Raw genomic sequence first — 17,330 nt, forward strand, 5'->3', positions numbered from 1 at the left:
CCGGCCTGGCTCTCAGGAGAAAGACCCGGGAGCTGCCTGTGCCTTGCCCCCTCTACAGCTTGATGGGAGAGCGAGATCTGGGTGAGTCATACATGATTTCTTCCCACTCGCCTGCATTTTGGAGGCACCCATCAGATTTGGGGGGTGGGAGTGCTGGTTAAAATAAGATACAAAATCACAAATTATGACTGTGGCATTTATTGTTTCTCTTGGAAGCAGTATGTTTTTATAGAAAGAGTCTGGGCTCGGGAACAGGATAAACCTGGGTTCAACTTCTTTCATTTTCAGTGTGACCTTAGGCAAATTAGTTGACTTCTCTGACCTTCATTTTACTTCTCTGTAAAATGGGTGTTTAAAATGCTGTATTGGTTAAAGCAATGCTAATGGCTGTGATATACAAACACACACACACACAGAGTTAGAGTTCATTGGCTCTAACATTATAGAAACTGATTTCTGATGCTCATAAAGTCCACAAAAGGTTTTCCTAGTCTCTGGGCTGCTCTTCTCCAAGAGAGGAGATAGGTGCCTGCATCCTTTCTTTATCTGACTTCACCGTTTTCTAAGCATGGCTTTCAAGGTCACCAGCCTTGTAGATGTCCAGCCAAAGGTAGGTGGGAGACAATGTAGGACTATGGCAGTGGAAGGCTTTCTGCTGGGCCTAGAAACACACCGCATCCCTTCCACTTGCAGGCTAGCATCCATCCTTAGAAATGAGGTCCAGCTGCGTGCCCAGGAAGATGAGGAAACAGGTTTGGTAAACATCTAGCTAGACTTTGCCACGTACATCAACTTCTCAGGGAGATAATAAGACTTAAATGAGATGATTATGAAACTGTGTGGCTCTCAACAAATGTTAATTCCTTTCTTCTTTCTCTTCCCCCACGGCCAAATTTTGCTGGAAGCAATGAGAGAAGGCTTCATTTGTAATGACATACAAACAGGAGCAGTTGCTGCCAACAAGCTCCTCCCTGATGCCCACAGCCCTTGCCTTTGACATTCTCCCCATTGACAAAGGGGGGACCCCAGAGTCTTGTTCCTGCTCCTTGCTTCCTGTCTGTCCTTACAGCCTCACCAGGTACCTCTCCTTCCACAAAATAGGAAGATTTAGCTATTAAGCCCTAAAGTCAGAAAACCATCATGTTAGGAACAGTTGAAGCAATGATGCTTGGTGGCACTGTGTTTCTCCTAAATTCTATTCTCAACCCCTGTAGTTGGGTCACCCAAGCTCTCACTGCTGTGGTTTCGTGTCCTTTATTGTGTTACATCTGGCTGCTTCATAAATTTACCTGCCTGGCTCCAGGAAAGATTTGGATTTGACACAGCCAGCCCTCCTGAGGGTTCCCAGGCTTCTAGGCTGCGCTTTGTCCCTTAGGCCCACCCCGCCTCTCCTGGATGCCTTTACACAGTCAGCCATCCAGACGTCATGGCTTTTGCTATACCCTGGGTCACACCTTGAGTCTGCTTTCTCTTATTTCACACATACAGTTTGAGACAGCCTTTTCATGACATCCCCAAGTACTGCCTCGTCTTCACCCCAATATTAGTTTCAATACTCACTTGCTTGTACATCTGGGAGAAAGAGTTAGCAAGAAACACCTTATCAAAAGTTGTGGTTTCACAGTTCAGTTCAGTCGCTCAGTCATGTCCAACTCTTTGCGACCCCATGAATCGCAGCACGCCAGGCCTCCCTGTCCATCACCAACTCCCGGAGTTCACTCAGACTCACGTCCATCGATTCCGTGATGCCAACCAGCCATCTCATCCTCGGTCGTCCCCTTCTCCTCCTGCCCCCAATCCCTCCCAGCATCAGAGTCTTTTCCAATGAGTCAACTCTTCGCATGAGGTGGCCAAAGTACTGGAGTTTCAGCTTTAGCATCATTCCTTTCGAAGAAATCCCAGGGCTGATCTCCTTCAGAATGGACTGGTGGATCTCCTTGCAGTCCAAGGGACTCTCAAGAGTCTTCTCCAACACCACAGTTCAACAGTAAATGAGTAAATGTGGTTTCACCAGTTTTGGAGGTTGGTCTTTATACAGTGTTGTGGGTTAGCATTGACAGTATTTCTAAGAGAAAAATATGCCCCAAATTCCAAACAACTAAATTCTGAATGAATTTGATGACCCAGTTATTTCTTAAGTTGAGAATTGCATTGATCAAAGTCCTGATATGCAGGACAGCTCACAGACTTTGCATACATACAAACCTCAATTTAAATCCTGGCTCTGCCACCTAGCAATGTGTCACTTTGGGCAAATTACCTAAACTCTTCAAAATATGTTTCTTTATCTGTAAAATGAGAAGATAATCTTGTTTATAGTGTTTGTGTAAAGATTTAGTGCAAGAATGTTCATACAGCTCCTATCACAGTGGCTGCTGCTGCTGCTAAATCATTTCAGTCGTGTCCAGCTCTGTGCGACCCCATAGGCAGCAGCCCACCAGGCTCCCCCATCCCTGGGATTCTCCAGGCAAGAACACTGGAGTGGGTTGCCATTTCCTTCTCCAATGCAGGAAAGCGAAAAGTGAAAGTGAAGTCGCTGAGTCGTGTCCGACTCTTCGAGACCCCATGGACTGCAGCCTACCAGGCTCCTCCATCCATGGGATTTTCCAGGCAAGAGTACTGGAGTGGGGTGCCATTGCCTTCTCCGAGTGGCTAGTACATAGTAAATAACAATTATTATAGTTGTCATAACATAAGGAAGAATTAAGATCATCTATGATATTTGTTAAACTTTAAAAGGAACTTTTTTACATAAAATTTTAATGTCTAATTAACATTTTAATTACAGAAACCTGCAAAAAAGGGAAAACTTAAAAGGAGAAAGCAGAAACCAACCAAAATCTCACTGTTCAATGAAAACCACTTTTAATGTCCTGGTGGTTTTCCTCTCAATATTTTACCATATACTTGCATACTTTACACAACGGGAATTAAGCTAGGTATAACATTATTTTACATACAGTATTTTCTCTTTTTTTTGCCACACTGTGCAGATATGGGATCGTAATTTGCCAAAAAGGGATCAAATCTGGGACCCCCTGCATTAGAAGCAGAGTCTTAACCACTGGGCCACCAGGGAAGTCCAACAGTTTGCACTTGAAACATAAAATTATTTACAAATTCTAGCTTTTAGGAATTTAAAATTTAAGGGAACTTTAAAACTATTCAGTAATTATCCATTCCTTTAATGCTGAACATTTAGCTTATTTCCATTTTTTCACTCATGAGCAACAGTTTCATATAAAATCCTGGAAATTTAATTGTTATCGGTATTTCTGTTTATTTACCTAAAATAGTTTCCTAGAAGCATTGCCAAGTCAAAGGGTGTGCACATTTTTAGTCCTCTTGCAACTGTTAGCTGAATAGCCCTTCAGAAATATTCTAACAGCTTATACTCGGGGTGTTTTAAAGGCTATGCTCTTGCCTTCCTGCTCACTTCTGCGAGGACTCCAGGAGCTGACTCTTGCCAGGGAACAGCTGCTTTGGAGAGTGCACAGTGTTTGGCCCAGTAGACACTTCCTTTTCCTAACAGTGTCCTGAATTCCCTTCAGGGAATCTTCTCTGCCCCTTGTGCAGTTTGATGGGACATCAGAGTTGGAAGTGTCCCCTGGGCAGGAGAATGGATGCTGGTGAAGCAGCCAGCTTGGATGAGATTTCAGGGAACCTTTCCCATGCTAGATGCTAGACTCGTCCTGCCATCTAGTGGTGGATAAAGGGAGATGGCAGCAGGGACCAGACCGGCTGGGAGAGCGAGATGAATCTGCACTCCGGAAGGCCACCAGTGCCTGGCAGGTTAGGGCGTGACCCAGAGTATCCCATAGGTACCTCAGAACTCAGAGTGCTATATGAAGAAGGTTGAGTGTTAGTCACTCAGTCATGTCCAACTCTGCAACCCCGTGTACTGTAGCCCGCCAGCCTCCTCTGTCCATGGAATTCTCCAGATAAGAATGCTGGAGTAGGTTGCCATTCCCTTCCCCAGGGGATCTTCCAGACCCAAGGATCAAACCTGGATCTTCCGCATTGCAGGCAGATTCTTTACCATCTGAGCCACCAGGGAAGCCCAAAGGGGATGAGGGCAGGAATTTTTCTCAATAATAACTATTGAGCACTGACTATCTGCCAAAGACTATCCAAAGTGCTTTTTCCACTTTTAATCTTGTAGCCAGAGCCCAGCAGCACCTGTGAGGAACGGGAAGCTGAAGCCAAATCCACACAACTAGTCAGTGGCACAGACAGGCGTCAAACCCAGCATTGTGTGACTTTATAGCCAACATTTCTAGGAATATTTATAGAATCACAGAGAGATACCGCGCCCTGCACCCCTTCTGTTTCTGCACCTCCACCCTCACCCCTACCCACCCCATTCCTTGGACCACAGAGGGTGGTTGCATTTCCTGGGGTGCATAGTTCATTTCCACCTGCTGTGCCTCTTGTGGGTCCCCAGGTCTCTCCTCTGAGAAACTTGGAAGGGAAGCTTTTCTCTCCGTAGGCTTGGAGATCGCAGCAGGAAAGGGTCAGGGGTGGTGGTAGAGTTCCCTCATCTACTATCCACAAATGTTAAAATGTTTTAGACCAACGTTGACAGCTCTTTCCCTTTACTGATTGTGTGAGATGGAGACGCAAACAAGATCTCTAAAAGGCAGACTCATTTCAGATCAGCCGCTGTAAAGTTTGCTTCTAAATCCACAAAGGGGGACTTCCCTGGTGGTCCAGTGGCTAAAACTTCACACTCCCAATGCAGGGGACCCAGGTTCTATCATTGGTCATGGCACTAAATCCCACATGCTGCAACTAAGAGCTTGCATGTCACAACTAAAGATCCCACATGCTGCAAAAAAGATCAAAGATCCTACGTACTGCAACTGTACAGCCAAATACATAAATATTTTAAACCCAGAATGGGTTTCTTGGGCTTTCCAGGATCAAGAGTGGGGCTGACCCAGAGTTACCCTAGCCTTGTCCCAAGGGCTAAAAGAACCAACCTGCCACCCCAGTGAACACACAGGGGGCCCAGGGGGTCCGCTGGCCTACAGACACTTCCACTCAGGGGATGCTGAGGTTTATTTGGGAAGCAGTGGCCATTCTTCCTGCCTGGCCCAGCAGATGAGTAATACGCCACCTACTTTTAGTTGAGGGCTTTGTTTTTCTTTTCCTGTTTCAGAAATTTATCCAGACCCGTTTCTCAGGGTTGATAGCTTAGGCCAAATCGAGTTGATCACTTGGGGGATAAGGAGAGTGCCCTTCAGAAAGGAGCATGGTCCTTAAGCTGACTGATTTCCCCTTAGGAATCAAAATTTGTCTGCAATAACCTCCATCATTTTCAACAAACACCACTGGATGCCTTAAGAGACAGATAGGCTGACGTTTGGCATTGCTGAGCGTCCTCTTCTGAGCCAGGTCCCAGGCCACTGTGTCCTTTCACACAGGCACCGCCACCCTGCCCTTGCTCGGCCCCATCCACTACTTGCCCCAGAGTAGTAGGGGTCAGGCCCTCTCCCGGACGTGGACAGCCTCTTGCGCTTTAAGTATCAGTTGCTGGTTCTCACCACTCTCCAACCCATGCACCTATTCATTTCCCTTTTCTTGTAACGGTATGATCAGTTAACTTTATTCACACATTAGTCAATCAACATTTATTGATCGCCTACCATGTGCCAGGTGCTGGGGTAAAAAGGGGTCCAAGTCTCTCACAGCCAAGAGGAAGGCTATTAAGTAAGACAATTACATTATGGGATAGAAAAATGCTAAGCCAGAAACAGGAAAGGACACCCTGGAGGCACTTTCATCACCTCTTTTTCCACTTTACCACCTTCTGCCAGACATTGTCTCAAGCTCCTGGACTTTACACACTGCAGAGGCTCTGGCTTCACCTGTCGCTAAGTAGTGACATAGCCCCGCTCTTGCCCTGGCATGACACAAACCCAGGCACAAACTGAAAAGGGGCCATGGCAGCCTCTGGAGAGTGGACCACGCCAATAAGAAAACAGGAGGGGAGCAAGGCCCACAGATGTACCATTGGTGCCGGCGCTGAAAAGAAAGCTGTGGGATGGATAAATGAGGGGTGGGTGAATGAAAAGACGAGTAACTGAGTGATGATTCAACAGCTGATTTAATGACTGAATCAGAGACGAGCTTCCAACCTTGAAGCAAAACTGAATTTCCAACACTTGTTCACTGAACACCGAGTTCCCCAGAAAACCCTCTACAAAGATTTTTAAGAAAATTAAAATCAGTTAAAACCTCACGGAGAAGTGACAACGCGCTTGAAAAAACTGGAGTTGTCTAGGGGAGTTCCAGAGACAGGCCTTAAGGCCACTTATGAAGGAGAGAGCTGAGGGTCTCCCCATCCCCACTGATTTGTGAGAGGGAATGAGCTCCAAGTTGCTCAGGCCAGAGACTTCCAAGGCAGCCTGGCTGTTGGGAAGAGAGAACTACAAAGGGTGGCAGGCTGGGAGCTTCTCACTTAACCTGACAGGCGTGCCATGTTTATGAGCAGCTGGAATGTTACCTGTGGGTCAATTACTGCGTCAATCAGCTCTGCAGTGTCCTACCGCCTGCCCCCGCCCCCACCCCACTCCCAACCCAGGGAAGCCTTCAGGGTATAACAACTGTATTCTAAGCTATCTGTTCTATAAACATAGATTTAGTGCTCTAGAGAAGACCAGGATCTGGGAGGAAGGACTCTGTGTTCTCAGAGGCCTGTGTGAACAGTTTAGGAGCTCTTCAAGGCTGCCTGGTTCTCTGAGATGAACTGGCTGAAGCTTCTGACTGTGGGATTCAGTCGGTGGGTGAGCTTGATGTCACGGTCTGGCTTCATTTGATAGAAACGACACATGTTGGCCATTTCCTTTGCTCCAGGAAATTCCAGCTTCTCATAAGCCTCTGGGGTGATCTTTTAAGAACAAGTTTAAAAAGAAAGAAAGAAAAGAAACAACAGGAAATGTTATAGCCCTCATTTGAAACAGCTGGAGAAGAACTTGTTCACCTTCATGATGATACAAATCCACAATTCTTTCCCCTAATCCCAAGACCCAAGAAACACTGAAGTTTTTTTCATGGGCAACTTGGCAACATACTGACTTTTCTGAACTAATTTAGGGGCAAAACCTTATCTAAACTTATGAGAAGTTATTTATAGTCTTCATCCTGTTTAGTGGAAATTTCCCTGTCTTTCTTTGCAGAGATATTGATATGTTTGCTTATAGGGTCCTGCCCCAGCCCCTGATGGTGATGTTACATAGTGTGTGTAGACATAACCCATCTAAAAGCTGAAAGATTCTGAAAGCTGAATTGTTTCTGGCCACAAGCACTTGGGATAAGGTACCATGGGTGTATAGCCCCTTTATCTGACTGGTTTTTATATACATTTCCTCCTGGGATTCCTCAGCATTCCTTTGAGATCTTCAACCCATCAAGCCCTCCATGAAGCATCAAGGCACTAGATTCTCCATCCTTCCCTCCTGATGGGAAACAAACATCTGAATTTCAGCCATGCAGCCTCTGCCAGAGCCAGGCCCAACAAACACTGCTCATCACATACCCACTGAGCCACCCTCTGTCACCCTCTGCAAAACCCTTCTGACATTAAGTGGATCTATAGTGACGCCATCTGCATCAACTAAGACCATTTCTTTCTTTCTTCTTCTTTTTTTTGGCCACGCCACATGGTATGTAGAATCTTAGTTCCCTGACCAGGGATCAAAATCTTGCCCACTTCAGGAGAAGCTCAGAGCCCTAACCACTGGACCACCATGGGATTCCCATTAAGAACATTTCTGACTATTGGATCCAATATAATCAGTCTTTAGCCTCCAGCAATAAACTCTAACCTCGCTCAGAAAACTCTAACCTCTATCTGGTCTTAGAATAATGAGACAGGTGCAAACTCATATAAAACAATGACTGTCATGCCATTTATAATAATGAAAAATCAAGAACAATCTGCATATCCAAAATATAGAGGAATGGTAAAATAAACTATGGTAACTATGGTACACCTACACTAGAAATATGCAGTCAATATTTTTTAAAAAGTTGAATAGAAATATATGCTCATAATTTAATGTCAAGTGAAAAAGCCAGATCCAAAATGGTACTTAGCATGTTGTTTTAATTTTATTACATATATATTGGAAAAAGACTAGAAGAAAATGTACAAATCTTAACAGTTACTATCTCTGATAGATTAAACAATGTGACTTTTATATTCTTTTTTAAAATAATTTTCTGTATTTTCTGCCATAAGCATTTATAATTTTTGAAATCAGAAAACATTTTTAAATTTTAGTAAGTTTGAAAATAGAACACTATCAAAGAAGCATGGAAGACGACTTCTAAAATGTCTGTCTCCTTGGGTTACTGTCTCATCCTGTAACTTTGGTAACTAATATTCCTCAGGAAAATAAGGGATTCTTTTCTGCAGGTTTTTGAAGAAAAGAGATTTGCTCTGTTGTGTCTCACTTTTCTGAGAAAACAGTGTCCCTTTTGGAGTTAGACAGGCAGTTTCAGCCAGATCAGAGTTTCTGATGGGAGTTTATTCTGGGGAGTTCAGGAGTGGGGTCAGGGGTGAGGGGGTAGTCATGAAGTAATCAAGCAAACAGCGACCTTCTGGACAGACAGGGAAAGTCAGACTGCCAGGGCTGGAGCGCCACCTTGTGGCCACATGCATCCTTCCCCAGAGTACCGCAGCCTGTACGCCTTTTTCTACTCCAGACCAGCACCAGTGGCTTTAAATCAAACTAGTTTCTAAGAACAGCATTAACCATTCTGTAGAACTTCCAGTTTCTAATCCCATAAAATTCTGTGTGCCAGAGAAGTTTCTGCTGCATTGTGAAACAACTTGTTGTACCCAAAGCCGTCAGAAACCTCTTACGTCACTGAGAGATGCTTGGACAATCCTGAGCCATCCCAAACAATGTCTACCCAGTACTCTGAAATGAATACACACACACCATACGCCCACATTCTTCACCTTCCTCCCCTTCTTCTTTCGGAGAAAACAATGGCAACCCACTCCAGTACTCTTGCCTGGAAAATCCCACGGATGGAGGAGCCTGGTGGGCTGCAGACCATGCGGTCAAGAAGAGTCAGACACGACTGAGCGACTTCACTTTCACTTTTCACTTTCATGCATTGGAGAAGGAAATGGCAACCCACTCCCAGTGTTCTTGCCTGGAGAATCCCAGGGACGGGGGAGCCTGATGGGCTGCCGTCTATGGGGTCACACAGAGTTGGACATGACTGAAGTGACTTAGCAGCAGCAGCCTCTTCTTCTTTATAGAGTTCAGACCCCACAGACAAAATGAATACAAGACCCAAACGCAAAGCACTGGGAGAGGGGTCAGTCACTAAATAGTAAATTTGGACCCAGGGATAGATGACTTTGCAGATGTTCTCATAAGTCCATCTTTTGAATGAGTGGTGACTTCTTGGGCTTCAGTTCAGTTCAGTTCAGTCGCTCAGTCGTGTCCGACTCTTTGCGACCCCATGAATTGCAGCACGCCAGGCCTCCCTGTCCATCGCCATCTCCCGGAGATCATGGAAGGAATGATGCTAAAGCTGAAGCTCCAGTACTTTGGACACTTCATGCGAAGAGTTGACTCATTGGAAAAGACTCTGATGCTGGGAGAGATTGGGGGCAGGAGGAGAAGGGGACGACCCAGGATGAGATGGCTGGATGGCATCACGGAATCGATGGACGTGAGTCTGAGTGATCTCCGGGAGTTGGTGATGGACAGGGAGGCCTGGCGTGCTGCTATGCATGGGGTCGCAAAGAGTCGGACACGACAGGGCTGATCTCCTTCAGAATGGACTGGTTGGATCTCCTTGCAGTCCAAGGGACCCTCAAGAGTCTTCTCCAACACCATAGTTCAAACGCATCAATTCTTCGGCACTCAGCCTTCTTCATAGTCTAACTCTCAAATCCATACATGACCACAGGAAAAACCATAGCCTTGACTAGGCGGACCTTAGTCGGCAAAGTAATGTCTCTGCTTTTGAATATACTATCTAGGTTGGTCATAACTTTTCTTCCAAGGCTTTCTTGGGCTTGGGAGTAACATTTTCTCCATGAAATTTGAGTGGTTTTCAGTGAGATCCCCAAATGTGGTTTTATAGCTGGATTGATACCTACAATAGTTTTCTCCTCAAAATATCTGTCAACCTCCACACAGGGCCAGTACCTGAGGTGAACTGGGAGTCTAGATAGCCTCCCAAGATTCACTGGCCCAAGAGCTGCAGATGAAAACGAGAATCAACCCTCTGCCCCTAACTCTAGGAAACATTCTAGAGCAGGGTTCACCAAACTTACTCTAGAAGGGCCAGATATAAATATTTAAGGCTTTTGGGCCATATGGTCTCTGTCAGAGCTACTCAGATCTACCAATGTATCCTGAAACCAGCCAGAGGCAATACACAAAAGTGTGCGTGTGTTCCAATCAATCCTAATTTGCAAAAGCAGGCTCAACTCTGTAAAGAGGAAGGGACTCTCTCTACTCTGGAGAAATGTCAGTGCTGGGCAGAGCCTGAGAAACCATCCAGACTACACTCTCCTTTCACAGAGGGGAGAACAGCAGCCAGGAGAGGCAAAGAGCCGCGTTAGTTGATGCCTGCCAGCTTGAGGGAAGGGAGGGTCCTCCTTTCAGCTGCAACAGTGTCCAGGCCAGGCACACACAGACGCACACTTCCTTCTCACAAACACTCTTCTCTCTCCATCCTCTGACAAGAGCTGCTTGGAGAAATGTCTGGAAGCACTCAGGATGAACCATTGCCCTCACTTCTCTATAAAAGGTCTATCGTGGCCACACTCAAGCCCAGGCTATTCCAACCCAGTTAGTTATCGAGGGCTTACTAAATGCCAGACCCAATGCTAGCCTTTCCCACATGGGACTCACCACATCCTCGCAACAAGCCTATGGCAGGTGTAATAATCTTCTTTAACATATGAACAAAGGGAGGCTGGAGAGGTTAAGTCTGCTTCCCAGGTGGCTCAGTGGTAAAGAATCCACCTGCCAATGCAGGAAACTCAGGAGACATGGGTTCCATCCCTGGGTCAGGAAAATCCCCTGGAGAAGGGAAAGGCAACCCACTCCAATATTCTTGCCTGGGGAATCCCCATGGACAGAGGAACCTGGCGGGCTACAGTCCAGGGGGTTGCAAAGAGTCAGACATGACTGAACACGCACACACAACCATGGAGAAGTTAAGTAACTTTCCAAGAGTCCCCAGAGGGATAAGGGCAGAGCCGGGACTTGCTCACTTCCCCAGACTGCCTCCGGTTCATTCCTGTTGATTCTAGAACTTAGGCCAGCTCTATTGCTCCCTCCACCCATTCGCAGTCTTGCCCAGACTCAAGGACCACCTCAAAGCTACTTCTTTGGTGAAGCCTTCTCCTACCCTCTCTGACCGCCCATAGAGCAGAGAGTGTGGGCAACACAGTCAAGCACCACAGTGCTCTGCTCGTGTCTGATAACTGTGACTTCATGTGAGTGAGAATTTTCACCCCAACTCTGCTGTGACGTCCTCAGAGGTAGCACCAGGTATATAACAGGTCCTTGAGATATGCTTGTTATATGCCAAACACTAAGCTAAGCTCTCTAAATATACCCTAATTTTCACAAAACTCCCCAGGTAGATGCTCTCATCCACTTTGTAAATGAGGAGGCCACAGCTCAGAAAGGCTAAGTGCCTTGCCTGATGCTGGCCAACTCTGGCACAATGGCCTGATCAGCAATGAGTCCCTGGGAGGGGAGGGTAGGTTGGTGTATATGAGAATGTTGTACCTTGGTCTTCAGAGTCGAAGTTCTTTCCACCCAAAAGGAATTGTACTTTAATAAGCTGATTAACCTGAAGCCAAAGCAATAAAATCTTAAGGGTAGGATTCAGATGCACCAACAGATGAAGACAGATTCATAGAACAGGAATCCTCTCCAATTTCTTCCAACAGCCTCAGCTCAACCCTGCCCAAATCTGTGAAAAGTCTCCCAGAATTTCTAAGTTAGTGGGATGTGACCTCTTGTGATCATGTTTATGTTTCTTAGAAACTCACCTTTGCGTCTCAGACTTCTTTCCCCAAACTCTTGGACAGAACATCAGCATACTGCTGTATAGTCAGCGCTTCTGCACTGAGACCCACGGCCTTGCCCACAAACTCCTCTGGAGAATTAAAGATGCTGCAGACAGCGGCTCCAATATCCGCAACTGAGATACCATCCATTGGTACATCCCCCATAGGCAGTGCTAGTTTAAAAAATAAAAAGATAAAAAGAGCTAATTACATCACATCCTTGGTAGGTCCCCTCAATCTGAAGTAATCAACCAGTTAAACAGAAGGTATGGGAGCACCATGTAACACTGAGTCGCTACCATCTACGCAGTTATAAGGTTTGTTTGAGAAAATATCATAATACCTGGGTATTGATTTAAAAAAAAAAAAAACTACCATTTACTAAGCATCTTCTGTGCAAAAAGCCCAATATCTCTGTTCAGCTCCAGATGCATTTGCCCCATGTCCTACTCAATATCCTTACTTGAATGTTTAATAGACATTAGAAACTCACTGTGCCTCAAAATGAATTCCTGGACAACCCGCTTCTGCTACAGACTTCCTCCTCAGTTAATGGCAACTCTATGATTCCAGTTTCTCAAGTCAAAAATCTTAGAGTCAACCTTGACATTTGTCTCCCACCCCAGATCCATTTTTTTTTGTAGTCATATTCATAGTGTCCAGAATTTGAAGACTTCTCGCCATCCTCACTGGCCATTACCCTAGCCTAAGCCACCATCTGAGAAGAGCTAACTCTTCTGATGAGAGTCTAAAAGGCTCTGATGTTGGGGAAGATTGAGGGCAGGAGAAGAAGAGGGTGGCAGAGGGTGAGATGGGTAGATGGCATCACCAATTCAATGCACATGAATCTGAGCAAACTCTGGGAGACAGCAAAGGACAGGGAAGCTTGGTGTGCTGTAGTCTATGGGGTCGCAGAATCAGACACAACTCAGCGGCTGAACAACAAAGACACCACCATCTCTGACTTGGATTATTGCAAAGTTGGGCCCCTTATTTCCAATTCCACTCTTGCCCTTCCACAGGCTCTTTTCAACACAAAAGTCAGAGTGATTCTGTAAAAACGAAAGTTAGCTCATGTCATATCTGCCCAGACCCCTTCAATGGCTCTCTGTGTCTCTCCGGAGAAAAACCATGACTTACAGGACCAGACCCTTTACTAGCTCCAGCTTCACCTCCTACTCCCCTCTCCCTAAGCCCCCAACCTGCTCTGATCCAAACACACTGTCTGTTCTGTCTGCCTGAAAATGTCTTCCCCTGAATATTCACAAAGCCAGTTAGTTACTTCTATCAGAAGTTGCTCAGATGTCACCTTCTCAAAGCCCACCAATCACCTAATTTAAATTCCACATACCACGCTTACTGCTACCACTCCACATACACTTTACTCAGCCTTATTTTTTTAGAGCACTTATTGCTTTCTAACATATAATATGTTTTACTTCTCTATTATGCTTCTCTGCCATCCACCTCCTCGACCAGAATATGAGCTTAATGAGGGCAGACCTTTGTCTGCTTTGAGTGGTTTATTACTGAATCCCCGGTAAAGTGAACTAAGTCACTGGCACGTAGGAGGCCTTCAAATATTTATTGAATGAATCAGTTAGCAAACATATTGGCTGGTTTAATCCTCAAAACAGCCTTGAAACATAGCAAAATCAGGGAGTTGCCTGAGTTATTCAGCCAGCAAGCAGCAGAAGGGAACTCAAGCCCTCATCCATCACTCCGAATTCTGTGCCCTTCCTACAGGTGGGCATAGCCTCTCACAGATTCCCGGAAGCCCACACTCCTGAGACTGGAACCCAATGTGGACACGATCTAGCCCCAGCACTGCCATTTTTTAAACTGAAGAATCTAAGTTTATTGACTCACCCAGTGCCTTACAGTTAGGAAACAACAGGCCAGAACAAGAGTCAAGGTCTCTGAATTCCAGTCCAGTGTAAAAGTGACTTAAGGTTTACCAGCCAGGAACTAAATGTCACAGTTTGTCTTTTTGCAGCAAAATTAACCTCCTACCTGATATCTGGGTAGGCAAAATGTCTGCTCATTCCTCTGCATAAGTTATAATTATAATATATATAAATTTATAAATATGAATAAATTATAAACAAATTATAAAATATATAAATGAATGAATGTAAATAAATTATAAACAAATTATAAGACATATAAATTTATACATAAATTACATTCTAAATAAATTATACATTATAATTGTAAAAAAGCAGTCTCTGTTTTTGAGGCATTCAGAATGAAGTCTATTCTGACTCTGAGGTTTGCTTTTATTTGAAGATTGAAGTTCTTGGGCTGAGTTTAAAAGGTGCTAAGGGACAGTGGTAAAAAATATGGTTCTTTACCAAAAAGAATTCTGTTCGCAGCCGGCCAGCGCACCTCTAGCTCACTTAGCTCTAGCCAAAGGAGAAAGGGTTAAGTAAGGAGGTCTCTAAACCATGGCTCGTATGTAGGCAAATCAACCAGCGGTAAAGCAGCGAGGAAGCTGCTGCTGCTGCTAAGTCACTCCAGTAGTGTCCGACTCTGTGTGACCCCAGAGACGGCAGCCCACGAGGCTCCGCTGTCCCTGGGATTCTCCAGGCAAGAACACTGGAGTGGGTTGCCATTTCCTTCTCCAATGCACGAAAGAGAAAAGTGAAAGTGAAGTCGCTCAGTCATGTCCGACTCTTAGCAACCCCATGAACTGCAGCCTACCAGGCTTCTCCGTCCATGGATTTTCCAGGCAAGAGTGCTGGAGTGGGGTGCCATTGCCTTCTCCGACGGAGGAAGCAACTCACTACATAAGCTGTTCCCAAGAATGCGCCCTCTACTGGAGGGGTGAAGAAACCTCATCTTTACAGGCCTCCGTGAAATTAGACGTCATCAGAAGTCCACTGAACTTCGCAAACTCCCCTTCCAGCATCTGGTGTGGGAAATCGCTCAGGACTTCAAAACAGATCTGCGCTTCCAGAGTGCAGTTATTGGTGCTTTGCAGAAGGCAACTGAGGCCTATCTTGTTGGCCTTTTTGAAGACACTAACCTGTGTGCTCACCTCACATGCTGGTAAAGTAATGCTCAAAATTCTCCAAGCCAGGCTTCAGCAATACATGAACCGTGAACTCCCTGATGTTCAAGCTAGTTTTAGAAAAGGCAGAGGAACCAGAAATCAAATTGCCAACATCCGCTGGGTCATCGAAAAAGCAAGAGAGTTCCAGAAAAGCATCTATTTCTGCTTTATTGACTATGCCAAAGCCTTTGACTGTCTGGATCACAATGAACTGTGGAAAATTCTAAAAGAGATGGGAATACCAGACCACCTGACCTGTCTCTTGAGAAATCTGTATGCAGGTCAAGAAGCAACAGTTAGAACTGGACATGGAACAACAAACTGGTTCCATGGAAAAGGAGTGCGTCAAGGCTGAATATTGTCACCCTGCTTATTTAACTTATATGTAGAGTACATCATGAGAAACACTGGACTAGAAGAAACACAAGCTGGAATCAAGATTGCCGGGAGAAATCTCAATAACCTCAGAACTGCAAATGACACCACCCTTATGGCAGAAAGTGAAGAGGAACTAAAAAGCCTCTTGATGAAAGTCAAAGAGGAGAGTGAAAAAGTTGGCTTAAAGCTCTACATTCAGAAAACGAAGATCATGGCATCCGGTCCCATCACTTCATGGCAAATAGATGGGGAAACAGTGGAAACAGTGTCAGACTTTATCTTTTGGGGCTCCAAGATCACTGCAGATGGTGACTGCAGCCATGAAATTAAAAGACGCTTACTCCCTGGAAGAAAAGTTGCGACCAGCCTAGATAGTATATTCAAAAGCAGAGACATTACTTTGCCAACTAAGGTCCGTCTAGTCAAGGCTATGGTTTTTCCTGTGGTCATGTATGGATGTGAGAGTTGGACTGTGAAGAAGGCTGAGCACCGAAGAATTGATGCTTTTGAACTGTGGTGTTGGAGAAGACTCTTGAGGGTCCCTTGGACTGCAAGGAGACTCAACGCGTCCATTCTGAAGGAGATCAGCCCTGGGATTTCTTTGGAAGGAATGATGCTAAAGCTGAAACTCCAGTACTTTGGCCACCTCATGTGAAGAGTTGACTCATTGGAAAAGACTCTGATGCTGGGAGGGATTGGGGGCAGGAGGAGAAGGGGACGACCAAGGATGAGATGGCTGGATGGACGTGAGTCTGAGTGAACTCTGGGAGATGGTGATGGACAGGGAGGCCTGGCGTACTGCGATTCATGGGGTCGCAGAGTCGGACACGACTGAGCGACTGAACTGCACTGAACCTGTGTGCTATCTATGCCAAACGTTTAACAGTTATGCCGTAAGACATGAGCTAGCACGCCGCATATGTGGAGAACGTGCTTAAGAATCCACTAAGATGGTAAACATTTCATTCTTTAAAAAAAAAAAAAAATTATCTTCTTCCTGCTATTGGTAGTTCTGAACGTTAGATATTTTTTTTCCATGGGGTCAAAAGGTACCTAAGTATATGATTGCAAGTGGAAAAATAGGGGACAGAAATCAGGTACTGGCAGTTTTTCCATTTTCATTTGTGTGTGAATTTTTAATATAAATGCAGGACATAAAGTATTAATGAATGTCAGAATGTTTCAGTGAACAAGTTTTAGCAGTTCAACTTTATAACAATTATAAATCTGTTAAATTTTTCTGGACAATGCTGGCATTTGGATTTTTTTAAAACAAGTAAATTTCTTATTGACTGAAAAAAATATATAGTTCTGGAATTCTCTGGTGGTACAGTGGTTAAGACTCTACAATTCCACCGCAGGGGGCATGATTTCAATCCCTGGTTGGGGAACTAAGATCCCACTTGCCTCATGGTGTGACCAAAAAAAAAAAGATTTTTTTTTTTTTTTTTTTTCATGAAAAGAGTATGGTTCTGGAGTCAGATTACCAGAGTTCAAGTTCTGGTTCTACCTTACTATTGATCTTGGCAAAGTTAATCTAATCCATCTGTGCCTCAGTTTCCCCATCTATGAAACAGACACCAAATATCCAGTAAGTCCTCAGTAAATGTTCGATATTCCCTATGGTGTGTGTGTGGGCAGGCGGGGGGTGGTGGCAGGGAGCTATTCCCTATGGAGGGGGCAGCGCTTGACGGAAGGGAGAGGATGAGGCTCAGGGATACCTGAGGTTGGGTTTTACAAACGTGAAAGAAAACGAAAGTGAAAGTGAAGTCGCTGTCCTGTCCGACTCTTTGCAACTCCATGGACTGTAGCCCACCAGGCTCCTCCATCCAT

The 17,330-nt window shown here is 45.1% G+C and overlaps 1 protein-coding gene across 1 annotated transcript in view; it reads right to left on the bottom strand.

Moving 5' to 3' along the window:
- LOC102179418 (nmrA-like family domain-containing protein 1) overlaps positions 6,091–17,330 on the bottom strand; it is a 20,673-nt gene continuing 9,433 nt past the window's right edge. The window contains 2 exon segments of the mRNA XM_013962876.2: positions 6,091–6,892; positions 12,047–12,237. Coding sequence (XP_013818330.2) covers positions 6,713–6,892; positions 12,047–12,237 — 371 coding nt within the window. The 3' untranslated portion in view covers positions 6,091–6,712.

This window comes from Capra hircus, chromosome 1, assembly GCF_001704415.2.
Source record: "Capra hircus breed San Clemente chromosome 1, ASM170441v1, whole genome shotgun sequence".
Lineage (NCBI taxonomy): Eukaryota > Metazoa > Chordata > Mammalia > Artiodactyla > Bovidae > Capra > Capra hircus.